This window comes from Neoarius graeffei, chromosome 13, assembly GCF_027579695.1.
Source record: "Neoarius graeffei isolate fNeoGra1 chromosome 13, fNeoGra1.pri, whole genome shotgun sequence".
In the NCBI taxonomy this organism is placed as follows: domain Eukaryota; kingdom Metazoa; phylum Chordata; class Actinopteri; order Siluriformes; family Ariidae; genus Neoarius; species Neoarius graeffei.
In genome coordinates, this window is record NC_083581.1 from 67,487,606 (window position 1) to 67,515,417 (window position 27,812).

The 27,812-nt window shown below is 42.2% G+C and overlaps 1 protein-coding gene across 1 annotated transcript in view; it reads left to right on the plus strand.

The window, feature by feature from the left end:
- ctnnbip1 (catenin, beta interacting protein 1) overlaps positions 1-27,812 on the plus strand; it is a 117,534-nt gene that overhangs the window by 45,067 nt on the left and 44,655 nt on the right. The window contains exons 2-3 of the mRNA XM_060936986.1: positions 24,021-24,138; positions 24,300-24,390. Of these exons, the coding sequence (XP_060792969.1) occupies positions 24,043-24,138; positions 24,300-24,390 (187 nt within the window). The 5' untranslated portion in view covers positions 24,021-24,042. The remainder of the gene's footprint in view (positions 1-24,020; positions 24,139-24,299; positions 24,391-27,812) is intronic.

Genomic DNA, 27,812 nt, shown 5'->3' on the forward strand with positions numbered 1-27,812 from the left:
GCAGTTGTCTGTCATGATGCAGTGTGTTTTTTTTTTTTTTTTTTTTTTTTTAATTAACCTAGAGGTGGTAGATTAAAAAAAAAGATATATAAATATTTTGCACAGGACTGTGTTCCTCTGATAACAGAAACAAAGCTCCAGCTCTCTCTGCTCTTAATCTGTTCTGTTCTTTCAGGATTTATCGCACATGTCGCGCCTTGTTGAGATTTTTATTTTTTATTTTTTTATACCCGAGTTGTTTGAAACCAATCTGGGTTTTCTGTGTTGAATAAGAAAGCGGCTTCACCTTTAAGAAAATCAAACGCTTTCATAAAGGCGCTAACTCGAATGCGAGCAGGAAAAAATAAATAAAACTGAGATTCTTACGCAAACTCTTCCATCCTCACTTCCGACTTTGTTTTGTAAAATATATTTTAAATACAATCGTGAATTTCTATGGAGTTTTCAGGCTGAGCTCCTCTCGTCGTATTCTTCAACCACTCATTTCCTCGTTGTTCTTGAAGCATTTCCTTCTATTTGTTAACAATTTTTCTTGATAGCGGCGAGACGGTAACACCTTTTATCCATTTCTCTGTTTGAACAAGCAAAAACGGCGCAAAAATTAACCATACTGAAGACAGATTAAGCCTTGCTTGCATGAAAGACGGTGTCTGTCTGACCCCAGCTGTAATTATCACGTGATGCGTGACGTCATACACAAGGGGTCTATAAACAGTACGCGTTCCATACTACAACAGCGGGGGGATATAAAATAAATTGCAAAGCAGTAAATGAAACAGAGATGAAGGAAACAGCCAAGACGTAATGGCGGATACGTAGTGAGGGACGCTTTTAGGAACTGAAATAAAAGATCAAAAAGCCTAATTTTTGTGGTGCTAGATGGTAATACAGTGGTGTGAAAAAGTGTTTGCCCCCTTCTTGATTTTCTTTTTTTTTTTTGCATGTTTGTCACACTTAAATGTTTCAGATCATCAAACAAATTTAAATATTAGACAAAGATAACACAAAATGCAGTTTTTAAATGAAGGTTTTTATTATTAAGGGGGGAAAAATCCAAACCTACATGACCCTGTGTGGAAAAAGTGGTTGCCCTCCCATTAAAATACAAATTAACTGTGGTTTATCACATCTTTGGAAAGCTGAGTTTAATTTCTCTAGCCACACCCAGTCCTGATTACTGCCACACCTGGTCTCAATCAAGAAATCACTTAAATAGGACCTGCCTGACAAAGTGAAGTAGACTAAAAGATCCTCAAAAGCTAGACATCATGCTGCGATCCAAAGAAATTCAGGAACAAATGAGAAACAAAGTAATTGAGATCCATCAGTCTGGAAAAGGTTATAAAGCCATTTCTAAAGCTTTGGGACTCCAGCGAACCACAGCGAGAGCCGTTATCCACAAATGGCGACAACATGGAACAGTGGTGAACCTTCCCGGCCGACCAAAATTACCCCAAGAGCGCAGCGACGACTCATCCAAGAGGTCACAAAAGACCCCACAACAACATCCAAAGAACTGCAGGCCTCACGTGCCTCAGTTAAGGTCAGTGTTCATGACTCCACCATAAGAAAGAGACTGGGCAAAAATAGCCTGCATGGCAGAGTTCCAAGACGAAAACCACTGCTGAGCAAAAAGAACATAAAGGCTCGTCTCAGTTTTGCCAGAAAACATCTTGATGATCCCCAAGACTTTTGAGAAAATACTCTGTGGACTGACGAGACAAAAGTTGAACTTTTTGGAAAGTGTATGTCCCATTTACATCTGGCGTAAAAGTAACACAGCATTTCAGAAAAGGAACATCATACCAACAGTAGAATATGGTGGTGGTAGTGTGATGGTCTGGGGCTGTTTTGCTGCTTCAGGACCTGGAAGACTTGCTGTGCTAAATGGAACCATGAATTCTGCTGTCTACAAAAAATCCTGAAGGAGAATGTCCGGCCATCTGTTTGTGACCTCAAGCTGAAGCGCACTTGGGTTCTGCAGCAGGACAATGATCCAAAACACACCAGCAAGTCCACCTCTGAATGGCTTAAGAAAAACAAAATGAAGACTTTGAAGCGGCCTAGTCAAAGTCCTGACCTGAATCCGATTGAGATGCTGCGGCATGACCTTAAAAATGCGGCTCGTGCTCGAAAACCCTCCAATGTGGCTGAATTACAACAATTCTGCAAAGATGAGTGGGCCAAAATTCCTCCACAGCGCTGTAAAAGACTCATTGCCAGTTATCGCAAACGCTTGATTGCAGTTATTGCTGATGAGGGTGGCCCAACCAGTTAATAGGTTTAGGGGGCAATCACTTTTTCACACAGGGTCATGTAGGTTTGGATTTTTTTTCCCTTAATAATAAAAACCTTCATTTAAAAACTGCATTTTGTGTTTACTTGTTATCTTTGTCTAATATTTAAATTTGTTTGATGATTTGAAACATTTGTGTGACAAACATGCAAAAAAATAACAAATCAGGAAGGGGGCAAACACTTTTTCACACCATTGTATATGCTTGTTCCAACTTACCCAGTCGGGCATGTCCGGAACATACAGTATCCCACTTGCCCCGGGCGATCGGGCAGTCCTTAATGTCAAGCCCTGGTCAGAGAAGAATCTGTTGTATCTGAAAATAATGTTGATTCTATAAGAAGTTATTTGGCATGTCTTAACCAAATGTTGTTGGGAACAGCAAAAAATAAAAAACATGACAATTCCTGGCGACCCACAGAATAAAAATGGTTATGTTTCTTGACACTGCATTCATTTCTCTTTGTAGAATAGACGGTCATCTCGGCCCGTGTCTCCCCAGTGAATTTTTCCTTCACATTTTTCTTATTTCTCTTTTTTCCACTACAGTCACATGATCAACAGTTTTCTCGTTTATTTGCACATTAAAATGTATTTTTAATTGTGAGCAGTACAATAATTCAGAAATTTTGAAAGTGGTGTGTGTGTCTTAACTACAGGTAAAATCTGTGGCTAGGGATTCGGTTGAAGAACTCTGTCGTATTCCTTTTAAGGCTCAGCGTAAACACTCATGCTGATGGCTCCAAATGCTTTGGATGTATGATGAGGCGAGCGAGTTAGAGTTGCCTGGATAATGTGTGTCATCTGTGACCCTGCCACATGTAAGACCTTATCACATTGCACTGACTGGATACCCAGTGCTGCAGTGCAGTAACTGAGTACAGCTCTCGGCTTCCCGGGGTTCACTCCGCAACAGATGTACTTTTAATAATCACTTGACAAGTAACAAATCGACTTCATTTCATTAACATCCAAAAATATGAGCATGTCCAAAGTTTCAGTAGCTTCCTTTTAACGCGGTGTTGTGTAAAGATCTGTCCAGACGGGATTAATTTGACATGGGGTCCTGGGGTAATTTCCAATTTTGCAAATGCTCCTTTGTGTCTATTTTTCTCCAAAAATTAGAGGCCAGATTCCCTCCCGTTTTCACCAAACTCGGCGGTCATCTGATGATTTTAGTCTCGTGGATGGCTACACATGTCCTTGATTTTTTTTTTTTCTATGCATGTCTCGCATTGGAAAAAAATAATTTGACTGCTGCTACTTGCCGTATTTAGTCTCGTAGCGTGCATGACATTGACCCTCAAACACTTTCTGAGTCACAAAAAAAACAAAAATGGATGCTTGTTGTAAACTTCTCATCTCATCTCATTATCTCTAGCTGCTTTATCCTGTTCTACGGGGTCGCAGGCAAGCTGGAGCCTATCCCAGCTGACTACGGGCGAAAGGCGGGGTACACCCTGGACAAGTCGCCAGGTCATCACAGGGCTGACACATCTGCCGCTTTTCCACTACCAACGCGGCTGAGTTGGGCTGAGCCGTGCCGTGCTGAGTCGAGCTGAGCGGGGCTGTTGGAGTTGCATTTCGACTACAACCGTGCTGAACTGTGCTGGCTGGAAGTGGGTGGAAACATTGGGTGGAGTTAGCGAAAGTGGGTGGACGTCACGTGATGTCGTTAGGCGGCGCAAACAGTGACATCAGTGACCTTTTAAGCGGTAGTCTCACGACCCGGATAGTAAACAATAAACATGGAGGACATGGAGTGGTTAGTGTTGCTGGTCTTGGTGCTGTGGCTTGTTGTCACCGACAACGCCAACAGATACTGGCAAGAGCGTATAGATGAGGCGAGGCGCATAAGGCTTCAGAAATTCTCGTAATTCGTAATTCTTCTTCTTCCGGGTTTACGGTGTTTACAGATCCCAGCGTGCTCGCGGGGCGTGTGTGGGCATGTGAGGACACTCCTCCTCACCAATCAGTGTACAGGGGAGTGTCTCCTCACGCCCCTAGCCCCACTCGGCTCGGTTTGGCTTGCTTCAGCCCCACTCCAAAACCGTGCGAGTTTTGGGTGCTGAGTAGGGCTGAAGCGAGCTGAGTCGTGCTGCTCTGAGGTAGTCGAAACGCGAGCCGTGTCGGGCTGAAGTGAGCTGAAAAAGGGTAGTGGAAAAGGGCCAATAGACACAGACAACCATTCACACTCACATTCACACCTACGGTCAATTTACAGTCACCAGTTAACCTAACCTGCATGTCTTTGGACTGTCGGGGAAACCGGAGCACCCGGAGGAAACCCACGCGGACACGGGGAGAACATGCAAACTCCACACAGAAAGGCCCTCGCCGGCCACAGGGCTCGAACCCAGACCTTCTTGCTGTGAGGCGACAGCGCTAACCACTACACCACCGTGCCACCTGTTGTAAACGTTCTGATCATTATTCTATTGTATTTTCAAATTGTCGCTGGAAATCTGGTTCCTCCCAAAGTGAAAAAGATCCAGTGTTTCTTCTGAGTGCTTCTTTGACCACTTGGACACTATGTCATGGATGGTGAAAGATCACACGACCGTGTGATGCAGACATCCGGGTTTGAAAACACAGCCCTGTAGAAATTGTTTGAGTTGTCCAGATGCAAGGGTTTTATCACTGAGGAGAGGCGTTTAAAAAAAAAAAAAAAAACCTTATTACAGACGACCCTGTGATAAACTAATCCAATCCAATCCAAATAGGGTTTAAGACATGATTTATCTCAGTAGCTCAGCCTTTATGAGCAGTGTGAATAATAAACTCTATAGTTCTAATGGCTTTCTGGTTTAGGCATTATTTATCTTTAATGCTAAATCACTCACTCTTTCATTGGTATTTTTCTTAATTTCTAGCGCAGTAGCTCATCTTTGTTCCAGATTAAAAGACTTTGGTGGAAAGCCAGAGGATATGATATTGATCACAATAAATAGATATTAAAAAATAGACGACCAGAGTCTATCAGACATTTCACGTACTGCCCTTTTTCAAGCTTGCATTTCAGCTCCCAATCATAACATGAGCAAAGGTTCTGACTGCAAAGTTGAATTCTGGGTAAAATGTTCCATTTCTATTGCTGTTGGAGTTTCGATATGTTTCACTGCTGCACGCGCACACTGTGTATCCTGTGTGTAAATGTTTTGCTGAGATAAAAAGCGTCCCGCATTTTACGATTCTGGAGATCGCTGAAGCAAGTGAGCAACTTAAGGGGTGTTCACACGGCAACTTTTACTCCGGGGTAGCACCGGGGCTGCCCCGGTAGAGCGTTCACACGGTACAAGTTATACCGGTGTAGCCCCTGAAAGCTGCTTAAACCGGTGCAAATCTAACCCTGCTCGGGAGGTGGTTTAAGAAATTTACTCCGGAGTAAATGCTAGTTTGCGGGGCAGCACCGATATAAAATGGGACGTCTGAACGCTACAGGGGTAGACTCGCTACGCGTGAGGAGAGTTAATTACATACGGGCATTGCATAACTTGCATCCTGGTATTTTGCGCTTCCAAAATGGCGAATATCAACAACAACAGAACTGCGTGTCTTCCAGTGTTGCCAGATTTGGCAGTTTTAAGTGCATTTTGACGGATTTGAACATATTTTGGGATGGAAAACGTCAGCAATATCTGGCAACACTGGTGTCTTCATCCACGTTGTTTTCCCGGCGCTTGGTGATGCCATGACAACCGGGAAAAAGAAGTACAGTTTCACGCATGCGCATATTTCATTTCCGCATTATTACTATCGGAAATGATAGTAATAATGATAGGAAATGATAGTAATAAAAGGAAATATCAAAACTTTATTACTATCAAAGGAAATGATAGTAATAGTTTTTGCTACTATAACACGGTCGCAGAAACTGCCGTGTGAACGCGAGTGGGGCTGCACCGGTGCTAACACGCTTCTCTCTAGTAAGCAGGGTTGTGACGTGTGAACGCTGCGCAAAATTTACACCGGTGTAAGATATATCGCAACAAAATACATCGGTGCAGCATCGATGCAAATATGTGCCGTGTGAACACCCTAAATATCACGTGACCAGTGTGGGGCGTGTCTGACCTACTTTTAACCAAAACAAGTCGGCATGGGCAAACATGGCGGACTTGGCTCTCCCGCCAGCGGAAAAGAAAAGGAAAGCCTGCGTAGTGAGTGCAACTACAAGATAGAGCAAGGTTAAATCACATGTCATTTTTCTGGACAGATAATTAAATACTTCTAGCTAGTGCTTAGCTATCTTGGCCTTAGAATGCATGGGCTCGACGCCACGGTATCACGTATGGAGTTATACACCTAATGTTTTGATCTTGCAGAGAAAGAAATGATAACATAAAAGCAGGAACAGAGTAAATAAAAGAAATTTAAGATGACTTTCAGGGCTCGACATTAACTTTTAAACCCACTTGCCGTGGGGGTAAAATTCTACTTGCCCTTCAATATAATCACTTTCCCCCCTATTTTGCGAGTGCTGGTCTTTATTTTATTTTTAGGAAAACCATAGAATAGTTGTGAATTGCAATATAAAATGAAGATCACACATTGAGGTGAAGTTTGGTTATTGATTAAGTTTATTATTAAGTTTGGTGATTGTTTAGTTTTTACCGGTAATGGACAATAACAATTTTGTCCAAAATAGTTTTTCCTGCCTTAGTCGATTTATTTCCATTTCACATGCATGCAGCTGTTGTAAAGTTCAGTGTGTTTATGTAGAACTCTCTCAGACTGTAGGTTCATTACTCGATAATGTAGAAATCATAAAATAGAAATGTATAACAAAGTTTGTATGAAGAAAACAATAGGGTGCCAAGACTTTTGAACAATACTATGTTTGAATATTTATGTCTTTTTTTTGTGGTATCATACATCTCTAGGTTTAAAAAAAAAAAAAACCTACTGCGTCATGACAGACAGGATAATGTTTGAGTTTAAAATTATTGTTTAGTGTGTAGGTTGGGGGTGTTTTTATACAGACCTGGCAACCTGTAACTGAATCAGTCCAGCCGGCCTGTCGGGACACAGCGTGGCTTTTTTTTTTTATAAACCTAGAGGTGGATGATATAACCAAAAAAAACCCCGATATATAAATATTTTGCACAGGACTGTGTTCCTCTGATCTGTTCTGTTCTTTCAGGATTTATCGCGCATGTCGCTCCTTGTTGAGATTTATTTATTTTTTAATATATACCCGAGTTGTTTGAAACCAATCTGGGTTTTCTGTGTCGAATAAGAAAGTGGCTTCACCTTTTAAGAAAGTCAAACGCTTTCATGAAGGCACTAACTCGAATGCGAGAAAAAAAAACGGGATTCTTACGCAAACTCTTCCATCCTCACTTCCGACTTTCTGTTTTTGTAAAATATATTTTAAATACAATCGTGAATTTCTGTGGAGTTTTCAGGCTGAGCTCCTCTCGTCGTATTCTTTAACCACTCATTTCCTTGTTCTTGAAGCATTTCCTTCTATTTGTTAACATTCTTCTTGATGGCGGCGAGATGGTAACGCCTTTTATCTATTTCTCTGTTTGAACAAGCAAAAACGGTGCAAAAATTAACCATACTGAAGACAGATTAAGCCTTGCTTGCATGAAAGACGGTGTCTGTCTGACCCCAGCTGTAATTATCACGTGATGCGTGACGTCATACATAAGGGGTCTATAAACAGTACGCGTACCATACTACAACAGCGGGGGGATATAAAATAACTTGCAAAGCAGTAAATGAAACCAAGACGAAAGAAACAGCCAATACATAATGGCGGATATGTAGTGAGGGACGCTTTTAGGAACTGAAATAAAAGATCAAAAAGCCTAATTTTTGTGGTGCTAGTTTGTAATATATGCTTATTTCAACTTGCCCAGTCGGGCATGTCGGGGACATATCCCACTTGCCCGAATGCGTGTTTCACTTGCCCCGGGCAATCGGGCAGTCCTTAATGTCGAGCCCTGACTTTGCAGTCAGCACCTTTTAAGTTATTGAGTTAATCATCTGTTATCTGATGGATTTCTTATTCCTGAGGTTCAGAGACGAAGGTTGGTAAGGATTACAGCAGGATTTCTACTGATGCTGTGCACAGGGGTTTTCCTGAGCTGCACTTTGAAATGACTTTTTTTTTTTGCTGCTGTTAAGATCAGAAGTTTTGGCACAAGTAGATGTAAACAATTTTTTAAGGGTGTCACAAAGGTACATAAACATCAATATTGTGACGTTTTTAACAGTCCATCATTGGTGTGTCGAGGGCATTTAAACTTGGCCGAGCCCATCCCTCTCCAAGCTTGATCACTGGACAATTCAGAGTGGCCAGTTAACCTAACTTGCATGTCTTTGGACTCTGGGAGAAACCGGAGCACCCAGAGGAAACCTACGCAGACACGGGGAGAACATGCAAACTCCACACAAAAAGGCCCCCATCGGCCATGAGGTTTGACCCCGGAACCTTCTTGCTGTGAGGCGACAATGCTAACCACTACACCACTGTTCCGCCCCCTATGACCAGTAATAATAACCAGTTCAATTTATATCGCGCCTTTCTCACACCCGAGGTCGCTTTACAATTGGGGGGTGGGAAAGAGTGTCCACCAAAAGAGGATCAGGATGTAATTCCATTGGTGTAGATACCACAGTCCCACTGGGTGCACGAAGATAAATCCCACACCGCCTGCACACCTGCCATGCCGCCGCTGGGCAACATCACTCGGAACACTGCGCCAAGCACAAAAGCACCACCGTACAGAGCACTGGACAACCCTGATGTTAAGAGTAACGAGCTCACTGCAGTCCATAGCAAGGAGCACAGGAATCACCCACAGTGGACCAAGGTCTAAAGGAAACCAATACCAAAACTGGGTCCGGAGCTACGCCACAATCGGCGGACAAAACACTCAAACACACAAAAAACAAAAGAAAAAAAAATGATGTACCATGTTTAAGGTCACTGAGCTGTAGACATTAATTTTCAGAGGTGGACAAAGTACCCAACTTCATTACTTAAGTGAAAGTACAGATCCCACTGGTCAAATGTTACTCCGATACAAGGGAAAGTTGTCCAGTCAAATTTTTACTTAAGTTAAAGTACTGAAGTACTTGCTTTTAAAAATACTTAAGTATTAAAAGTACATTTTCAGTCAACGTGTTGTATTATTGCCACAACGCTTACAAAACCTAACGCCTCTGAAACAACTGACTGGATTTACAAAATGAACACATGCTGTGCCATCATGGTGGTTTAATGTTAAGCTAGCTAGTCAGTGACGCTCCACCTGACATGCTAGCAAACTCTTTTTTTTTTTTTTTTCAAACTCAAAATCATATTGGGTAGCTAACGCTACTCGAAAAAAGATGTCTACATTCTGTTTATTTGGCAAGATTATGCTAAAACATTTCTGAAAGGACTTCAGATAAGTTAACGTTATTCATGTTGGCGTAACTCCGTTTTTACATGCTAACTAATAGTGTCCAAGTTAACTAGCTATGGGTTAACATCAGCTGTGGACAAGACGATGGCAACTTGGCGGGCAAATCCATAGAAAGTCACGTGGCCTAACCAGACTGCATAGCTACGTTATCGCTAACTCTAAACACACAGCCAACTTCATTGCAAGCTTTCTCTTGGAGTAAAACGTTTATATACCTCAATATGCTTCCGCAGGCCGGATGGCAGGTTTTTGTAGGCCATGATGTGGTTCGTTTTTGCAAACAAACCAAACATTTAAAACGAAACAAATCTTTTTAATCCTTTCAGAAAACTGAAGCATGGGTTTGTGGGCCATAGGTGCGTGCATTCCCCAGAAGAACCGCCTCCTTCCATTCTGCCATCAACTGATTGTGTTCAAATAATGCTGCTGAGAAATCATTGGACTTGATTTTATACAGTCTGTAGACGTGACGTGACCCGAGTGATTACTGATAGACTGTTTCAGTGTCGCCTGCGAAAAAAAACAATCATGTTTTAGAAAAGAAAAGAAAAAACATCCACTTTCAAAGCCGCTTCATAGTAACAAGGACCTTGATAGAAATGTAGTGGAGTGAAAAGTACGATATTTGTCTTTCAAATGTAGTGAAGTTAAAGTCAGAAGTTTCCAAAAAAAATACTCAAGTAAAGTACAGATACTCAAAAAGTGTAAAGTATAGTACTCAAGTAAATGTACTTCGTTACTGTCCACCTCTGTTGATTTTGCCTATGTGGCTGAAATGCCAGAACTCAGCGGTTAGGAGCGGCGTCCATGTTGTTTTTTGCTATATATTATATATTATGGGTAATTGAGACATACATATGTTATTCACCAGCTGGGAGGTCCGTATCGTGAAATACCGTGACCGAGGTCTTGAAAGTACTGACTGAGGCCCTCTGGGCCGAGGTCAGTATTCAAGGCCGAGGTCACGGTATTTCACCATACGGACCAACCGTAAGCTGGTAAATAATATATTTATTTTTTCTTTACCAAATTCTAACAGAAAACGAGAGCGCCCGAAAGGGAAAACTGAGCCGAGCCGCCATTTTGAATCCTCATTCACGGCTGTAATGCAAATTGCTTCCTCCTCGGTATACCAGTGCACTTCCATGGCAGGAAAAAAAAAAACTACATTTTGCCGCCTATGTAGTCCCCTATTTATACAAAATTGAGTCATTCAGGATTCAGCCATGTTTTTGCTCGGCGTTAGCAAATTACAGTTTTTAGCTTTCTCCTGAAATGTTTTCTTTTATTTCTTCTTCCTCAGGGTAGTAAAACTCGCTTTCGCTGTGAAGACTGTCGTTATCACTATCCATGCTGTAAAATTAATGATATTTTCCTGAGAAATACTGGTAAAAATTTATAAGATTTTTGATAATCTTATAAATAAATCTTAGAAATGTTGAAAAAAAATGCTACTATGTTTGTTGTTGTGAACGAGCGAGTTGCCAGAGGTCCGTAACCGGGGTCCGTACCATAGGATACGGACCCGCTCGCCAGCCAATCAGAGTGCAGGATTTGGACCGTGGAGAAAAAAAAAAAACTAGCAAGAACACAGACTAGACGTCTTATGAGTGAGACATCACTGTCGATATCATTGGCATTGAGTTCTACTTGTTTGTTTCTGGAGGTGACCAGAATTTAAAATGCTACTTGTGGTTGAGATGTATACAAAACAGACATGTATTTTACTTAGAATTTGTCAAGGGTTTTTCCTTTTCTTTAGCTTAGATGATATCATCATCATCATCATCATCATCATTCGGCCATTCCGGTCAAGATGCCCCGAACAACCTCACTCCACACCCTCCGACCTGTCATCACATTAACGGGATCCGCCCTGTCAGTTCCTGAATCTTTTGCAATGTCCATCTGGGAATGTCCTTTTTCCTTAAATGGACAGGGCCGCTTGGTTTCCATAAAAGGAGTGATTGGATGATCTTGCCCTTGGCTCGTTGGCAGTGACCGGCGAATTGGTGACGGTGCTTTGTCAGCTTCTGGGAGCTTGGGGGAAGTTTGCCATATATCCGCTCACGTGTGGCGTGCTCTGATGCTCTGACCAATGAATGTTTTGGACATGTCGAATGTCCCATCTAGCCGTTGTTGTCGTGTAGTTAGTGCCCACATCTCAGATCCATAAAGCAGGCTTGGTTCAGTCAACTTTTCAAACAGATACAGCTGTTTCTCATTAGTGAGGCTGGAGTGCCATATCTTGTTGAGCTTGTTACATGTCGCCCACGCTAATGCCCTACGAGATTTCATAGACTATATAAAAGGTTGCCTTCAACCCATAATGTTTCTGCAATTGGGTTGAATCGGTGTCATTGCAATCAGACTGTGCAAGGAAGTGGACTGAGGTTCCCTCACAGATGTTTGGCATCTCACTTGGGGGCAATTGCCAGTTAGTAAAATGTATTCTAGTGCGATCGAACCTTAGTGAATGTGTATAATGGAGCAAGTTTTGGGGTTCAGATGCACGTTACATATAGCTATGTAATATAGAGGGCAACATAAGTGATATCCAAGACAGCTACAAGTACCTTGGCATCCCACAGGCTAATGGAAACCATGAAGAGGTCACAAGGAAGTCAACCACAGCCAAATACCTCCAGAGAGTAAGGCAGGTCCTGAAAAGTCAGCTGAATGGTAAGAACAAGGTCCGAGTCATCAACATGTACGCACTACCAGTCATCAGATACCCCGCTGGTATCATAAACTGGCCAAAGGAGGAGATAGAAGCCACAGATATCAAGACTAGAAAGCTCCTCACCATGCATGGAGGGTTCCACCCCAAGTCCAGCACTCTGAGACTATACACTAAGCGGAAAGAGGGAGGCCAAGGGCTAGTGAGCATCAAGACCACGGTCCAGGATGAAACATCAAAAATCCGAGAATACATCAGAAAGATGGCCCCAAAGGATGAACTGCTAAGTGAATGTCTCAGGCAGCAGAACCCTGATGAGAGTGCAGAGGAGGAGGAGGAACAGACAACCTGGAGGGACAAACCCCTACATGGCATGTACCACTGTCAGATAGAGGAAGTGGCTGATATCAAGAAATCCTACCAGTGGCTGGATAATGCAGGACTGACAGACAGCACAGAGGCACTAATCATGGCAGCACAAGAACAGGCCATAAGCACAAGAGCCATAGAGGCCAGGATCTACCAGAGTAGATCAGACCCAAGATGCAGACTGTGCAAAGAAGCCCCTGAAACAGTCCAGCACATAGTAGCAGGGTGTAAGATGCTAGCTGGATCAGCGTACATGGAGAGGCACAACCAAGTGGCTGGGATAGTATACAGGAACATCTGCAACCAGTATGGAATAGAAGTACCCAAGTCCCAATGGGCCATACCACAGAAGGTGGCTGAGAACAACAGGGCCAAGGTTCTGTGGGACTTCAGCTTCCAGACTGACAAACAGATCCTGGCTAACCAACCGGACATAGTGGTGGTGGACAAAGAGCAGAAGAGGGTGGTGGTGATAGATGTGGTGATCCCAGCTGACACCAACATCAGGAAGAAGGAACATGAGAAACTTGAGAAGTATCAAGGGTTGAAAGAGCAGCTGGAACAGATGTGGAAGGTCAAGGGCTGCGTGGTCCCCGTGGTAGTGGGGGCACTTGGGGCAGTAACCCCCAAACTGGGAGAGTGGCTCCAGCAAATCCCAGGAACAACATCTGAAGCCTCAGTCCAGAAGAGCGCAGTCCTAGGAACATCGAAGATACTGCGCAGAACCCTCAAACTCCCAGGCCTCTGATAGAGGACCCGAGCTTGAGGATGACATGGATACCACCCCCCTGCCGGGGGTGAGAAGGAGATTTATATATATATATATATATATATATATATATATATATATATATATATATATATATATATAAAATATTTTGGACTTGATTTATAAGCACGGTCTATATAGGGTTGAAGTCAAGGCTTGTTTTAAGCTTAATGTTAGCCTGCTTTATCCTCCACAACCAGCTCTGATGCGTGTTTGGGTTCATTGTCCTGTTGTAAGTCCCAAGTTGTGTTCAAGTTTCTGATGGTTTATGCTGAAGAATTCTGAGGTAGTCCTCCTCCTTCATTATTCCATCTACTTTGTGCAATGAACCAGTTCCACTGGCAGCAAAGCAGCCCCAGAGCATGATGATCCTACCACCACTACCAGCTGGTACAGTGTCCCTCTGTACATGGTGGTCATTGTGGCCAAACAACTCAATCTTTGTCTCATCTGACCATACAGCTATCCTCCAGAAGACCTTTTCTTTGTCCATGTGGTCAGATTCAAACTTTAGTTAAGCCTGAAGATATCAGTTTTGGAGCAGGGGGTTATTTCTTGGATAGCAGCTTCTTCGTCCATGGTGATCTGAACTGTAGACAGTGATCCATCAGCTTCCAGTTCATGGCAGTGCTGTGCCATGGTGGTTCCCAGGTTGTTCCTGACCATCCAAACCAATTTCCTTTCAGCTGAGGGTGACAGTTTGGGTTTTCTTGAAGCAAAGTGGCTTGGCAAAGTGACTACACCTCACAATAACTTGAATACAATTGTTTGAACTGATCTTGTAATTGTTCAGTTGTTTAGAAATGGCTCCAAGAGACATTCTGGAGTTGTGTATATCTGCGATCCTCCTTCTAGGATCTGCACTGAGCTCCTTGGACTTTCCCATTTTACTGTGTGTTGGTCAATCCAATGACTGCTGTAAACAAACCCTTTTTATGAAGGCACAGAGAAGCTACCAGCTGTAGTCAATCATGATCACTAGCAGGAAGTTAAGAGACCTCGGCCTTGGCAAGATGAGAGGTGTTTTGGACGTTTCAGCACTTCTGAATTAATCTAAGTGAGCGCATGTAAATTTTTGACCCTGTATGTGTAATTTTGACCCTGTGTTGATTTTGGAAAACCCAAAGAAAATTAAAACTTGTGCACCAAATTCTAGTGGTTTTTTTTTTTAATTAAAGATGTATGCTGTACAATTATTCTGCCACAGAAAAAGAACAGTTCAAAGAAATGACTGAAGCCCAAATATTGCCATGACATTCACGTCACTGTATGTAAACTTCTGACCACAACTGTATGTCCATTCCTAGTCTTGTTTTTCTGCAGTGGAGGAAGCACTGTTGCTCTCACAGAAAGTACTTGCAGCCTTTTAGTCAGACTGCTTATAATCTTACTGCTTGTAAATTTTACAATTTCATTTTCTTATGCCTCGAGAAGGTTTTATAGAAAGACTTGTGGACGGTGAGAAGAGGAAAAGGCGTTGCTGTGAAACTGCTCTGTCCTCATTGTGTTTTCAGCACACAGCGTACGGAGACTCGGGTGTCTCTCCGAGCTGTCAAGCCTCGTCTCTTGCGCCGAGCCCAGACATGATCAAATGAGCAGGAGGGAAGGAGGGAGAGAGAAAGTCTCTGAAGAGCTGCCTCCCCCGAAGGTGTACCCAGTGTCTCAGCGGTGCAGAGATGACACGTCGGTCCCTCTCTGTCTTTCATCTCTCTCTCGCACTCACACTCTGTGCCAGCATTCATCATCCCCCATTCCTGCCTATAAAATACCAGAGATGAGAGCAGATTCCTTTTAATTTGATGCACTACCTTTGACGCTGTGCCCTTTGGTGACTTCTGGATACAGAGCCTGCGGACGAAATGTTTTCTTCCTGGGGATGTTTTTTTTTTCTTCTCTGTCCTGGTCGTAAAAAAAAAAAAAAGAAATTATTATTATATTATATTATATTTATTTATTTAATACATCATATTGTGCCCTGAGGAACAAATTCAGCATCAAGTCCGTGATTAGATGATGTGTGTTACTGTCATTTAGGACAGGATGCGTGATCACCTTCATGCCGTATGTCATAAAAAGGGCTTTTCAATTAAACATAACCCGACATCACACGGGCTTTCAACACGCATTATGGCGTGTTTGTACAGATAAAAGGCTGTAGGTTGCCTCCAAAGGGATTCTCAGAGATTTTTCAACAAATAAATATATATATTTTTTTTTAATATAAAGTCCAAACAGATTTTTCTACGCTTGTGCTTTCACATGGAAATGATACAAATCGTCAGATTCATGACTGAAGGCTGCTATTTTGTTTGCCCATTATGTTATTAAATGAAATGTTTTGCTGCTTCAGTTTGACATGTTGTGAAATAAAAGCTGACAAGGACATTGGTGGTTGGATATATCACCTGTCAGGCGCAATCCTTTTTCTGTAATTTGCATTCCTTCCTTGCTTTTGTGCCGTGAAAAGTGCTGCACAGGGAGTCTGGCTGTAGAACTAGGCCATTAGCGAATGAGCGAGCGAGCGAGTGAGGTAGGTGGGGAGGAGGACAAACAGACGAAGCAGAGAGCTCAAACAAACATATTAAATATAGACTAAGGTCATTTAGATTGCTTCTGCACCGTGACTTCATGGAGGTATGCACAACGGTGTGTGTGTTTTTGTCTGTGTGTACATCCTTCATTCTTTCCTTCCTTCAGGTTGAAAACACTCAGGGCTCACTGGTCAGAAAGAGAGATGCAGCAGCATTTGTGTCCATCAAAAGATGCGATTAAAGCTAGACGGCCTTTCGATTTCATAAAATCGGCGAAATTTAGTTCCGTCTGAAATTTAGTCATTGCGATATATGTTTATTTCTATAATATCTCACAAAATATCAGGCCATTCTGTGGCTGGGAAGTTGTTTCATTTGAAGGGATTAAAGCGAATAATGTGCATGAAATTGCTCGCTTCTTCGCGCAGTCAAGCAGACAGGAAGTCCGTGTGTGTGCGCATGCGCAGGTTTATCTTCTTCTTTTGGGTTATCCACAGTGTTGCATTATCTCCATCTACAGGTTTACCTTTGACTGTGCACCGACGGTTCCATCATTCTGTCGCTAAACGACCAGCTGATCACACCGAGGTGCTCGCTGACCGCCGATATTTATTAGTTTGGTCCTGCGTTTCCTTTCCTTCGTATATAACATAACGTCTTTTCTTCTCAGTTTCCGTTACTGTAGTCGGTCTTTCACGTTTCATTCACATCCTCCATTTTCTTCTCCTGTTTCAAATTTGGATCCCACAATGCCTTGCACGAATGGGGAAAACCCATCATGTGATGCATGATGTAGTATCTTGAATTGGGTCACGGTGAAGCAGGAAAAAATAGCGGAGAATTTAGGGCCATGTGGCTCTAAAGTCATTAATTGTTCTATTAAAAAAACTAATAAAATTGGAAGTCTGTGATTCGAATTCGGTAGCTTTCGTTCCGCTTAAGAAAAATAAGTGGGTGTTGGGAAAATTCTTTTTATGACCTACACTTAAAATCTGAAAGGCAGTCTAGCTTTAATGTATTCTTTTAGGTGGAAAAGGGTGGTTGGTTTGCAATCTGTAGCCATTTTTTGCATGAAATTCCCACAATTATTTGTTACAGGAAGTGGCTTTGAGTAGTCAAGTCAAGTTTATTTGTATAGCGCTTTTAACAATAAACATTGTCGCAAAGCAGCTTTACAGAATTTGAACGACTTAAAACATGAGCTAATTTTGTCCCTAATCTATCCCCAATGAGCGAGCCTGTGGCGACGGTGGCAAGGAAAAACTCCCTCAGACGACATGAGGAAGAAACCTCGAGAGGAACCAGACTCCAAAGGGAACCCATCCTCATTTGGGCAACAACAGACAGCATGACTATAACATTAACAGTTTTAACATGAAGACAGTTTCGTTGATGTTGTAACTCTTCATTGATGGAAACTTGAGTGCAAAACTGTTCGTGACAACTGCAGTCCTAAAGTTAGCAAGTCAACTGTAGTCCTCAGCCATAAAAGCATTACTGTAAGAGTCCAGAGCGTCCTCCAAGTGTGACTTTCAACTATCCTCATGGGGCCATCCTTCACAGGAATGATGCGATAAAATTCCGACCAGACACAGGGCACCAGGATGGATCAAGCAGGTCCGAGGGGCAGAAGAGGCCAGCATCTCAATCCCAGGACCAACATGTAACTCAGAGGGACAGATTGGGGGGGAGGGAGAGAGAGAAAACACAGGTTGTTCGGTATGCCCTAAAAATGACACAAGTATTAAATCTGTGTGGTAGGCTCGCAGAGACGAGAGTCTTGACATCAGGCATAATGCACAACAATGGCATGTTAATATGGTTAAAAAATATCATGACCTGCTCTGGCTGGATGCTTGATTGGGTGATGGGAGCACACTCCTCAGCAATGATGAGATGCAGATGGGACCCTTAGGGCTGGCCAAGACAATTCAGTTACATTTCACTGGGTCTGGGACATGCGACAGAATGTCTGACGGCCGATTCCCTGCAGGCTACCATAGCCAGTCGAGGTCTCCACCCTCTCCACCAAAAGATTTCCTGTTGACTCCATGTAACTCAGAGGGACAGATTTTTTTTGGGGGGGGGGGGGGGAGGGGAGAAAACACAGGTTGTTAGGTATGCCCAATGTCACCTGAATAAGTAGGAACAGTATACATATTGCATTGAGTACAAGCAGTGACTCCGGCAACTAACTATGACAGCATAACTAAAAGGGGAGAGCCAGAAGGTAACACGGGCATGAGGGAGCCCCGGGACATAAAGCAGCCAGCCACTACACCATCAGCAAACTCGAGTGAGCAAGCGAGTGGGGACTGACAGCATCCATACATCCCAGTTTACCAAAACACTCTGTCTGAGGACCCTCTAGATCTACTCCTTTACCTCATAAACACCATTAACAAAAGGCTTGACTAAACAGCCTAGACTTAAACGCTGAGACTGTGTCTGATTCCCGAGCACTACTTGGAAGGCTGTTCCATAACTGTGGGGCTTTGTAAGAAAAGGCTCTGCCCCCTGATGTAGCCTTCACTATGTGAGGTACCAGCAGATAGCCTGCACCTTTTGATCTAAGTAGGCGTGGCGGGTCATAGAGGACCAGAAGTTCACTCAGGTACTGTGGTGCGAGACCATTTAGTGCTTTAAAGGTCAATAGTAGTATTTTATAATCAATACGAAATTTGATTGGGAGCCAATGCAGTGTGGATAAGACAGGGGTGATGTGGTCATATTTTCTAGTTCTAGTAAGGACTCTTGCTGCTGCATTTTGAACTAACTGGAGCTTGTTTATGCACTTATTGGAACATCCAGACAGTAAGGCATTACAATAATCCAACCTGGAGGCAACAAAAGCATGGACTAGTTTTTCCGTGTCATGTAATGACATATTAAATTTCTTATCTTAGCAATATTTGAGTAGAAATATGTCCTTTTTTTTGAATGACTGATAAATTTTCTTCATGTTAGTAGACTTTAGAAATATATCTCACTATATACCGAAGCTACTAGTTTACCAAATACACCTTCTACACTGGTGCACTTTGTAGGAGTATAGTTACTGACTAGTGGTCGACCAATATGGGTTTTTCAGTGGCCGATGTCAATGCTGATATTTAGAGAGCAGAGTGACTGATGGGTAATGTGCAATGCTGCTGATTATTATTTATTATAGGGCTGTTTACAGTCATGGTTGTCTTTTTGAATAATGCCAACTAACTCCTGCAACTAGGTCCAGTAATATATACAGTGGCGTTTCTGATAGTTGGCATATCAGATGAAAATTCAAATTCAATCCAAATTGCTTTAAATTGCTCTCATTGAATTCAGAATTGAATGCAGAACAACACACTATTTACAGAATTAAAATGTTTATCCATTCTTGAGATATTACAAATCAAAAATTGAAAAAATGGATTAATTTTTAGAAAACTGCCATAATATTCTGTATGAGGATCACATGGTCCAAAACGGGCCTCATTAACCAATGAGATCAAATGTTTTTTTTTTCTTAACTTTTTTTTCTATTTTTCAAGATATTTACATGGAAATCGGCAGGCAGGCACATAGATGGTCGTATACCGAATACCAAGTTTTTCAAAATTAGTCAAAACAAATTATGCAAATTAGTATTTAATTCGTATGAATTATTCTAATTCGGTAAAACGTTAAACCGGTACACTCTCTTCTTCAAAGTTTCACCAAATGGCTTTATTTGTGCAATATAAAGCTGATCTTAACTCTCATTTATACCGTACATCACAAAGAAGGAGAAATCAACGTTAATTATAAAATATATGTATAAATAAGCACTGAAGGTCTTTCACATCTACCATTCTGTATCAAAATAAAAAAGGAATAAAAAATTATTTCTAATCCCCCTCTTTGTGCTCTGTAGGGCTTTGTATTTCTAAGTAGGGCCTACTTGTGTTTTATATGAAAGAATATAAATGATAATATTCACAGCTTTCAAGGCAAATCTTGAAAAAAACTGTGTGAGCCACATCCAATAAACAATTCACATTAATGGAATTGAAATTGACACTCGCGTTTCTGACCTCTGATTTTTTTTTTTTAAATATTATTCCAACCACTAAGATCTCAATATTTTTCATCGAAACAACTCCAGTTATATTCTAAAATAGTTATTTATTTACATGAATCAGTTTGATTTGAAAAAATAAGTAGGTAAAGCTATGAAAACTCACTTCTAAGTCCCCCGTGAATCATAACATCAAAACTAGCTGACGGAAAATTTTGCCGAATACTTCATCTGAAACAGAGAGAGCTGTTTTAGAGAACATCCCTATAAAAGTTATCTGATTGATATTCATGAGTAATCCAGTCAGAAACCGATCAGAAGAGAGCGAGAGCGCCTGACCGCTTTCCCGTGACTCAAAAAGAAAAGCACTGGCAGTTTCCCGACGTCCCGCGAGCGGAGAGTTTTTACTCTGTTGTACCGAATTCAACTTGCCGTTACTCCTGAAATACAGAACAGATCTTAAATGAGATACATTTCTTTGGAAAGCAAAGATTATAAGCTTTTTAATGATAGAAAATATTCAAGCATTAAGCAGTGACAGATTTGGAAACTCAGATGAGTGTCTGCGTGCACAATTTTCACAGCACGCCCAGCGAGCGTCTGATACGCCTACTGATGCCTTGTTTTACAGGGACACACCAGCCCTACCTGCAGCCGTAATATCGCTTGTAAGTTTATATAAATATATTTGTAAAAGTCAAATGCAGGCTCAGTTTTGACCTTGTGGTCATTTCATTTAATGATGAGTTCAACTTATTTAGCGCCTGTCTCAAAACCAAAGATCGCTTTACAATTATGGGGGGGAGTCCACCAAATAGAGGTCAGGATGTCATTCCAATGGTGTAGCAGCCACAGTCACACCAAAAGGTGCACGAAAACAAGTCCCACACCGCCAGTACAGCCGGCGTGACGCCGCGGGGCAACATCTCTCGGAACACCATGCCATGGATCCGCAAAGCGAGCACAGACGCACCGCCACACAGAGCGCCAGTATGTTCCAAACCGCCTACACAGCTGCCACGACGCAACCGAGCAACATCGCTCGGAACATCACGCCAAGCACTAAAGTACTGCTGCACAGAGCGCTGGACAGCCATGATGTTAAAATGAGCAACGAGCTCACTGCAGTCCATAGCAAGGAGTACAGGCATCACCCACGGCGAACCAAGGCCTGGAGGGAACCGACGCTCAAAAATGGGTCCGGAGCTACACAACAGCCAGCGGACAAAAAACACTCAAAAACAAACATCAAACTACACAAACACAAAAGAGAAAATAAAGTAAAAATACAAAGCTCCGGTGAGAAGCGGCAGCCAGAATGTGCACGACGTACTCTCAACCAGAAACGGAAGTTTAATTCTACTTTAACTATTGTACTTAGATTTTACTGGTTAAATTCAGAATTGCATTATTTAACACTAAGTTTTGCTTTGGAATGTGTACTTTCATTCACAATAGAAAGGTATTTAAGTGGTAGTTACTTTTTTTCCCCCCAAATCTAAACTAAGTGTCTCTGACAGGATCCTCTGTCCGTCAAAAATGTCCTCCCCGGAAAACACTCCCCATATGATGAGGTTGTAGATGATTTCTTCAGAAAATATTTGTCTCTTTTGAAGCAAAATATTCTGTTGTTCAAGTAACAAAAAACAGGACTTGAACCAGATGAGACATTATTTGCAGCAGAGCTTCACATGTGGTTGAAAGGTGAGTCCGTCAAAAAGTGTCCTCTCCGGAAAACCACAAGGATCGTCATCACTTCGGTTGTTCTTACAGTTACCACCGTGTACAAACATTGCTGTGCAGTACTTGAAAATTTTTACTTAAAATCGCATACACTTCAACAGTTTTTACCTCAGCCGCGACGGAGTAAGCGGGGCGAGGTATTGGAATCAGTGCGGTTTGTTTGTTTGTTTGTCTGTTAACAATCTAGCGTCTAGACGGTTGTACCGATTGACTTCACATTTTCAGCGTAGGTGGGCAGTGGTCCGTAGATTACCTGAATAAATTTGGGGGTAATCGGGTCAAGGTGAAGTTCAGGGTCACCGGAAAGGTCAACCTTTCGGTCAAAATAACATTTTCCATTATAACTCAAAAACGGTTGCCAATAGACAGATGTTTACTATTATGAGTATATAGGAACACGCATATAGCCTTTCATTTGGCACCATGATCTTTGACCTTGAGTCACCTTGAAAGGTCAAACTCAAGATCACGGATTTTCAGAGGGCTGTAACTTGAAAACGGTTGATGGTAGATGGATATTTACCATTATCAACTTGTAGGAAGTGCCATATGGGCTTTCATTTGGCACCATGATCTTTGACCTTGAGTGACCCTGAAAGGTCAAACTGAAGGTCTTGGGTTTTCAAAGGGCTATAACTTTAAAATGGTTCATGATAGCCGGATGTTTACCATTATCAACATATAAGAAGTCCCATATGGGCTTTCGGTTTCTGCCATGACCTGTGACCTTGAATGACTTTGAAATGTCAAACTCAAGGTCATGGACTATAACCTGACAGCTGATGATTGAAAAATATTACCATTATCAACATATAGGTATAAAATAAGTGCTGCCGGGCGAGGTTTGTTTTGTCTGGCAACACTTGTTCACTTTGTATATCTTACTCTTGTGGACTCTAAGAAAGGTGATCAGTTTAAGAAATACACTATAAACATATGCGGTCTTCTCACCACAAGCAACACACCCAGTATATAAGAAGGAAAGAACAACTTTATCCGTCACACACTTGTGAAATTTCCTCTCTGCATTTAACCCATCTGAAGCAGTGAACACACACATACCCAGAACAGTGGGTATCCATGCTAACAGCGCCCGGGGAGCAATCAGGAGTTAGGTGCCTTGCTTAAGGGCACCTCAGCCCAAGGCCGTCCCATGTTAACCTAACCTGCATGTCTTTGGACTGTGGGGGAAACCGGAGCACCCGGAGGAAACCCACGCAGACACGGTAGAACATGCAAACTCCACACAGAAAGACTCTCGCCGGCTGTTGGGTTCGAACCCAGAACCTTCTTGCTGTGAGGCGACCGTGCTAACCACTACACCATCGTGTCGCCCAAGCTACAGGTATATGACCTGTAGCTTGGAGTTCTGCAGTTAATTTCCATCTTAAAAGCTCATTTTGGGCAGCAGAGAAACTCAAAAATCTAGCGTTTTGATTTTTGGACCATTGCGGACCGGAAAAGTATACCCCTGTTGTGAAACAGCCCAATAATAAATGCTTTTTTCTTTTCTTCTGTGCCACTCGGGAGCTATTTTTTCTGTTTTTTGAGATAAAGCAGGGGTCACACAAAAGGGAAATAAAGTTCACATTGCAAAAAAAGAAATTTCCTGAATGTAGAAATTATGTAAAATGTATTTGCTTCTGGTAGCATTTATATTCATGTTGTATTCATCTTGGTGAACTTTAACTTAGAAATCACGTACATCTGTCTTTTTAGCCAGTGGAAAACAAAGCAGGGCTTTTGTTTCTTTGCTCAAGAAGTTCAAGAGCCACTAATTATTAAGTAGTGGTCAGACGGGATTTGTGCTTTCCTGTTGGTGTGTGTGTGGTTTTTTTTTTTAAACTGTTGCTTAGATAATATCTGCAAAAAAAGTGACCCTTAAGCACACCTGCTTGAACCAGTATAATGTTGCTCTGTGCAGCTTGATGGTATCACATGATTAGTTAACTACCAGGAAAGTCTGGTTGGATCAGAGTAGGCGAAGTTGAAACGGTACACTGGCATGGTGTCCTGAGAATGTTGCACCACCCAAATATCATCTTGTCAGGAATGCTTGAAAATGCATGCATCGGAACATCCGAGGTATTCCTGAAGATCAACTTCCATGGTTATCTACACCTCGTGTTTTTCCCTGTATTTTAATTATTGTTGTTTTGTTTATAATTTCAGTGGAGCTTCAGGAGCAGGGGGGATGAACCGGGAGGAGGCCCCTGGCAAGTCTCCTGAGGAGATGTATATTCAGCAGAAGGTGCGAGTGCTCCTCATGTTGAAGAAGATGGGATCAAATGTAAGTATGAACTCGAACACGGCCAAAATCTGAGCTTCTTAACGTTACCGTAGTTAACAAAGGGAAACATTTTCCTTGCTGTATAAATCGACATATCGACAAAGATGCTAAGCATGGCATGCTGTTTGCTTGGCTGTGTGCGTGTGTGTCCACTCTTGCAGCTGACGCCGAGCGAGGAAGCGTTCCTGCGGAACTATGCAGGCGTGGTGCACAGTCAGATGAGCCAGCTGCCGCAGCACAATATAGACCAGGGTAAGCATTCACTGCACACCAGCTAGCCTCAGTCAGTCCCACAGCCTCTGGGTACAGAGCAGAGCTGTTTAATGAAGGCCTTTGGTTTTCATACTTGCACTGCAATAAGATGTATTTGTATCAGTAATAATTTCATTCAGCGGCTTAAAGTGTTATTTGTTTGCTTTGTAAGGAATAACCGCTGAACTGAAGATGCATCCAATTATGACTACTGCAATAACAGTTAAGGCAAATAAAAAGTGATTCTATCCACATTCACTGGATATGAGCAATCGCACGCTCTGATTCGCTACTGTACTACTAGGATATCAGCTCATATACCTTGAGAAGAGAAAAACAAAATGGCGGAGCGTGTTGCTGAGCCAACCGAGGATGAAATAAAAACTCTACTCGAAAACAAAACCCCAAACAATTTAAAAAAAAGCAACTAAATATGGAATTAAATATCCTTTTTTCAAGAATTATTATTATTCTCTCTCATCTCATTATCTGTAGCTGCTTTATCCTGTTCTACAGGGTCGCAGGCAAGCTGGAGCCTATCCCAGCTGACTACGGGCGAAAGGCGGGGTACACCCTGGACAAGTCGCCAGGTCATCACAGGGCTGACACATAGACACAGACAACCATTCACACTCACATTCACACCTACGGTCAATTTAGAGTCACCAGTTAACCTAACCTGCATGTCTTTGGACTGTGGGGGAAACCGGAGCACCCGGAGGAAACCCACGCAGACACGGGGAGAACATGCAAACTCCGCACAGAAAGGCCCTCGCCGGCCACGGGGCTCGAACCCGGATCTTCTTGCTGTGAGGCGACAGCGCTAACCACTACACCACCGTGCCGCCCCCAATTATTATTATTATTATTCTAGAATGTTTTTTCACAAACTGCTACTGTTATTTTGCTGATTTGTTTACATTCTTCATCCTTAAGCATTAAAATTTGTTTCTTTAATTAATTAATTTATTTAATTAATTATTTTTAGACTGGTTCAAAAGCTCAAAGAAGTTTGAAAATTACAGAACTGAAATGGCCAAGGAAGAATTAAATAAATGTCTAAAGTTATTCTATACCTCGGCACGACAGCAAGACGGCACTTTCTCAAAAAAAAAAACACGAAAGTCAATTCGTGCAGTCATCGATATTTTTTTTTAAAGAAGTCCGCCTAAGCGGAAATGATTTTGTCGGATGTTTCGTATGAAGTTTTTATTTATCAAATTTGAAAAACAAAAAAAAAAGTTCTGTTTCTCAAAATCCAGTGAGTGTGAATAGAATAAAAGAATTATTCCACTCAGTTTCGTCGTACGTGGGTTATAGCCAATGCGCCTCGTCAGCTCTCAGCTCGTACGACTGGATTTTGTGGAATAATTGTGAATTGTACTAAAGTGTACAGTATATATTGCAAGATTGTAACGAGTGTTATGAAGAAATAAAAATGACAGGATATGATGTTATGGGAAAATAATTAGCATCAGAATGCTGTTACCACCCCAACGTTGATTATTTCCTTACAACAGAACGTTTTCTTCCTTTTATATGACAGCAATTTGCCGACATTAAATTTTTTTATATTATTTAAAGAACGGCACAGCATGTTTTTTTTTTTATCCTTTTAAGTTGTGAAATTTCCATGATACAAGTTAGTTCCTGTTATCACTACATTGTACGCTGCCTTGCCAGAGAAAACGTCGCACACGCTAATATTTCATTGGACCGCTTTTAGCTTTGATTACTGTACAACGCAGTCACCATGGCATTGTTTCAACAAACTTATGCAACGGCACATCATTTATATCCATCCAGAGTCACACAAATATTTCGCAGAGATCTTGTACTGATGACCAGAGAGTCGAACCACTCTGTAAAGTCTTCTCCAGCACATCAGTAGGGTTAAGGTTAGGACTCTGGTGGCCAAGTCGTGTGAAAAATTATTCTTCGTGCTTCCTGAAGCACTCTCACAATTTGAGCTCTAATTTTATGCCCGTGACGACAGGGAAGAAAAAATCCATAGATGTGATAACCTGGTCATTCAGTACATTCAGGTCGTCGGCTGACTTCATTTTATCGCCCCGTAACGTTGCTGAGCCTCGAAATGATCAACTGAATCTAATCCAGATCATAACACGGCCTCCAGAGGCTTGTACAGTGAACACTATGCATGATGGGTTCATCGATTTATCTGCTTTCCTTCTTACCCTGATGCAGTCATCGCTCTGGAATACAGTGGTGCTTGAAAGTTCAAAACTATTACACTTGGTCATTTACTTATTGAGGAAAATGATCCAATATTACATATCTGTGAGTGGCAAAAGTATGTGAACCTTTGCTTTCAGTATCTGGTGTGACCCCCTTGTGCAGCAATAACTGCAACTAAACGTTAGCGGTAACTGTTGATCAGTCCTGTACACTGGCTTGGAGGAATTTTAGCCCATTCCTCCGTACAGAACAGCTTCAACTCTGGGATGTTGGTGGGTTTCCTCACATGAACTGCTCGCTTCCACAACATTTCGATTGGATTAAGGTCAGGACTTTGACTTGGCCATTCCAAAACATTAACTTTATTCTTCTTTACCCATTCTTTGGTAGAGCGACTTGTGTGCTTAGGGTCGTTGTCTTGCTGCATGACCCACCTTCTCTTGAGATTCAGTTCATGGACAGATGTCCTGACATTTTCTTTTAGAATTCACTGGTATAATTCAGAATTCATTGTTCCATCAATGATGGCAAGCCATCCTGGCCCAGATGCAGCAAAACAGGCCCAAACCATGATACTACCACCATCATGTTTCACAGATGGCAGGCTTTCGTCTAAACGGGGGAACAGGGGCGCTGCGCCCTCTTTCTCTCGGCGTGCACCCCCTTACCGACTCCGTGAAAACATCCCAGCAACACTACGTGACAATGTGTCTGATCATCAAATACGTTATAATTGCTCCAAAAATATTCCAATCATAGTAGATACACCGCCAGACGGTGCAAAAACAATCCGAATTGGCGTTTTCCAGACTGAGGCGCCATGTTGTTTAGTTCTTTACTTGTCACGGCTGCTCTCGCGAGATTTGACATGGGTTACATACAAGGTCAGCTGACTTGTAGAGCGAGATTTCTCGAGACTGAATGACCTTTCACCCACCGGCGCGGGAGCTTTTGACAGAAGTAGTTCGCGAGTTGTTTTTGTTGACACTTGGGCATTTAAAGATGTCATCCCGCGGCACGAAACGGAAGAAAGCCAAAGACTGTCCGGGGCAGAAGAAGATTACTTCTTTCTTTTTCAATGTTGACAGACAATTTGTTACAATTTCCCTCTCAGATAGCCTCAGAATGTCCCATTGGAGCATTTTTCAAAGGCTTTGCACGGCGGGGGGGGACAACCGGCACCATCCCCCCCCCGCTTCACTCCCTCGCCATGGTGAGCGCCC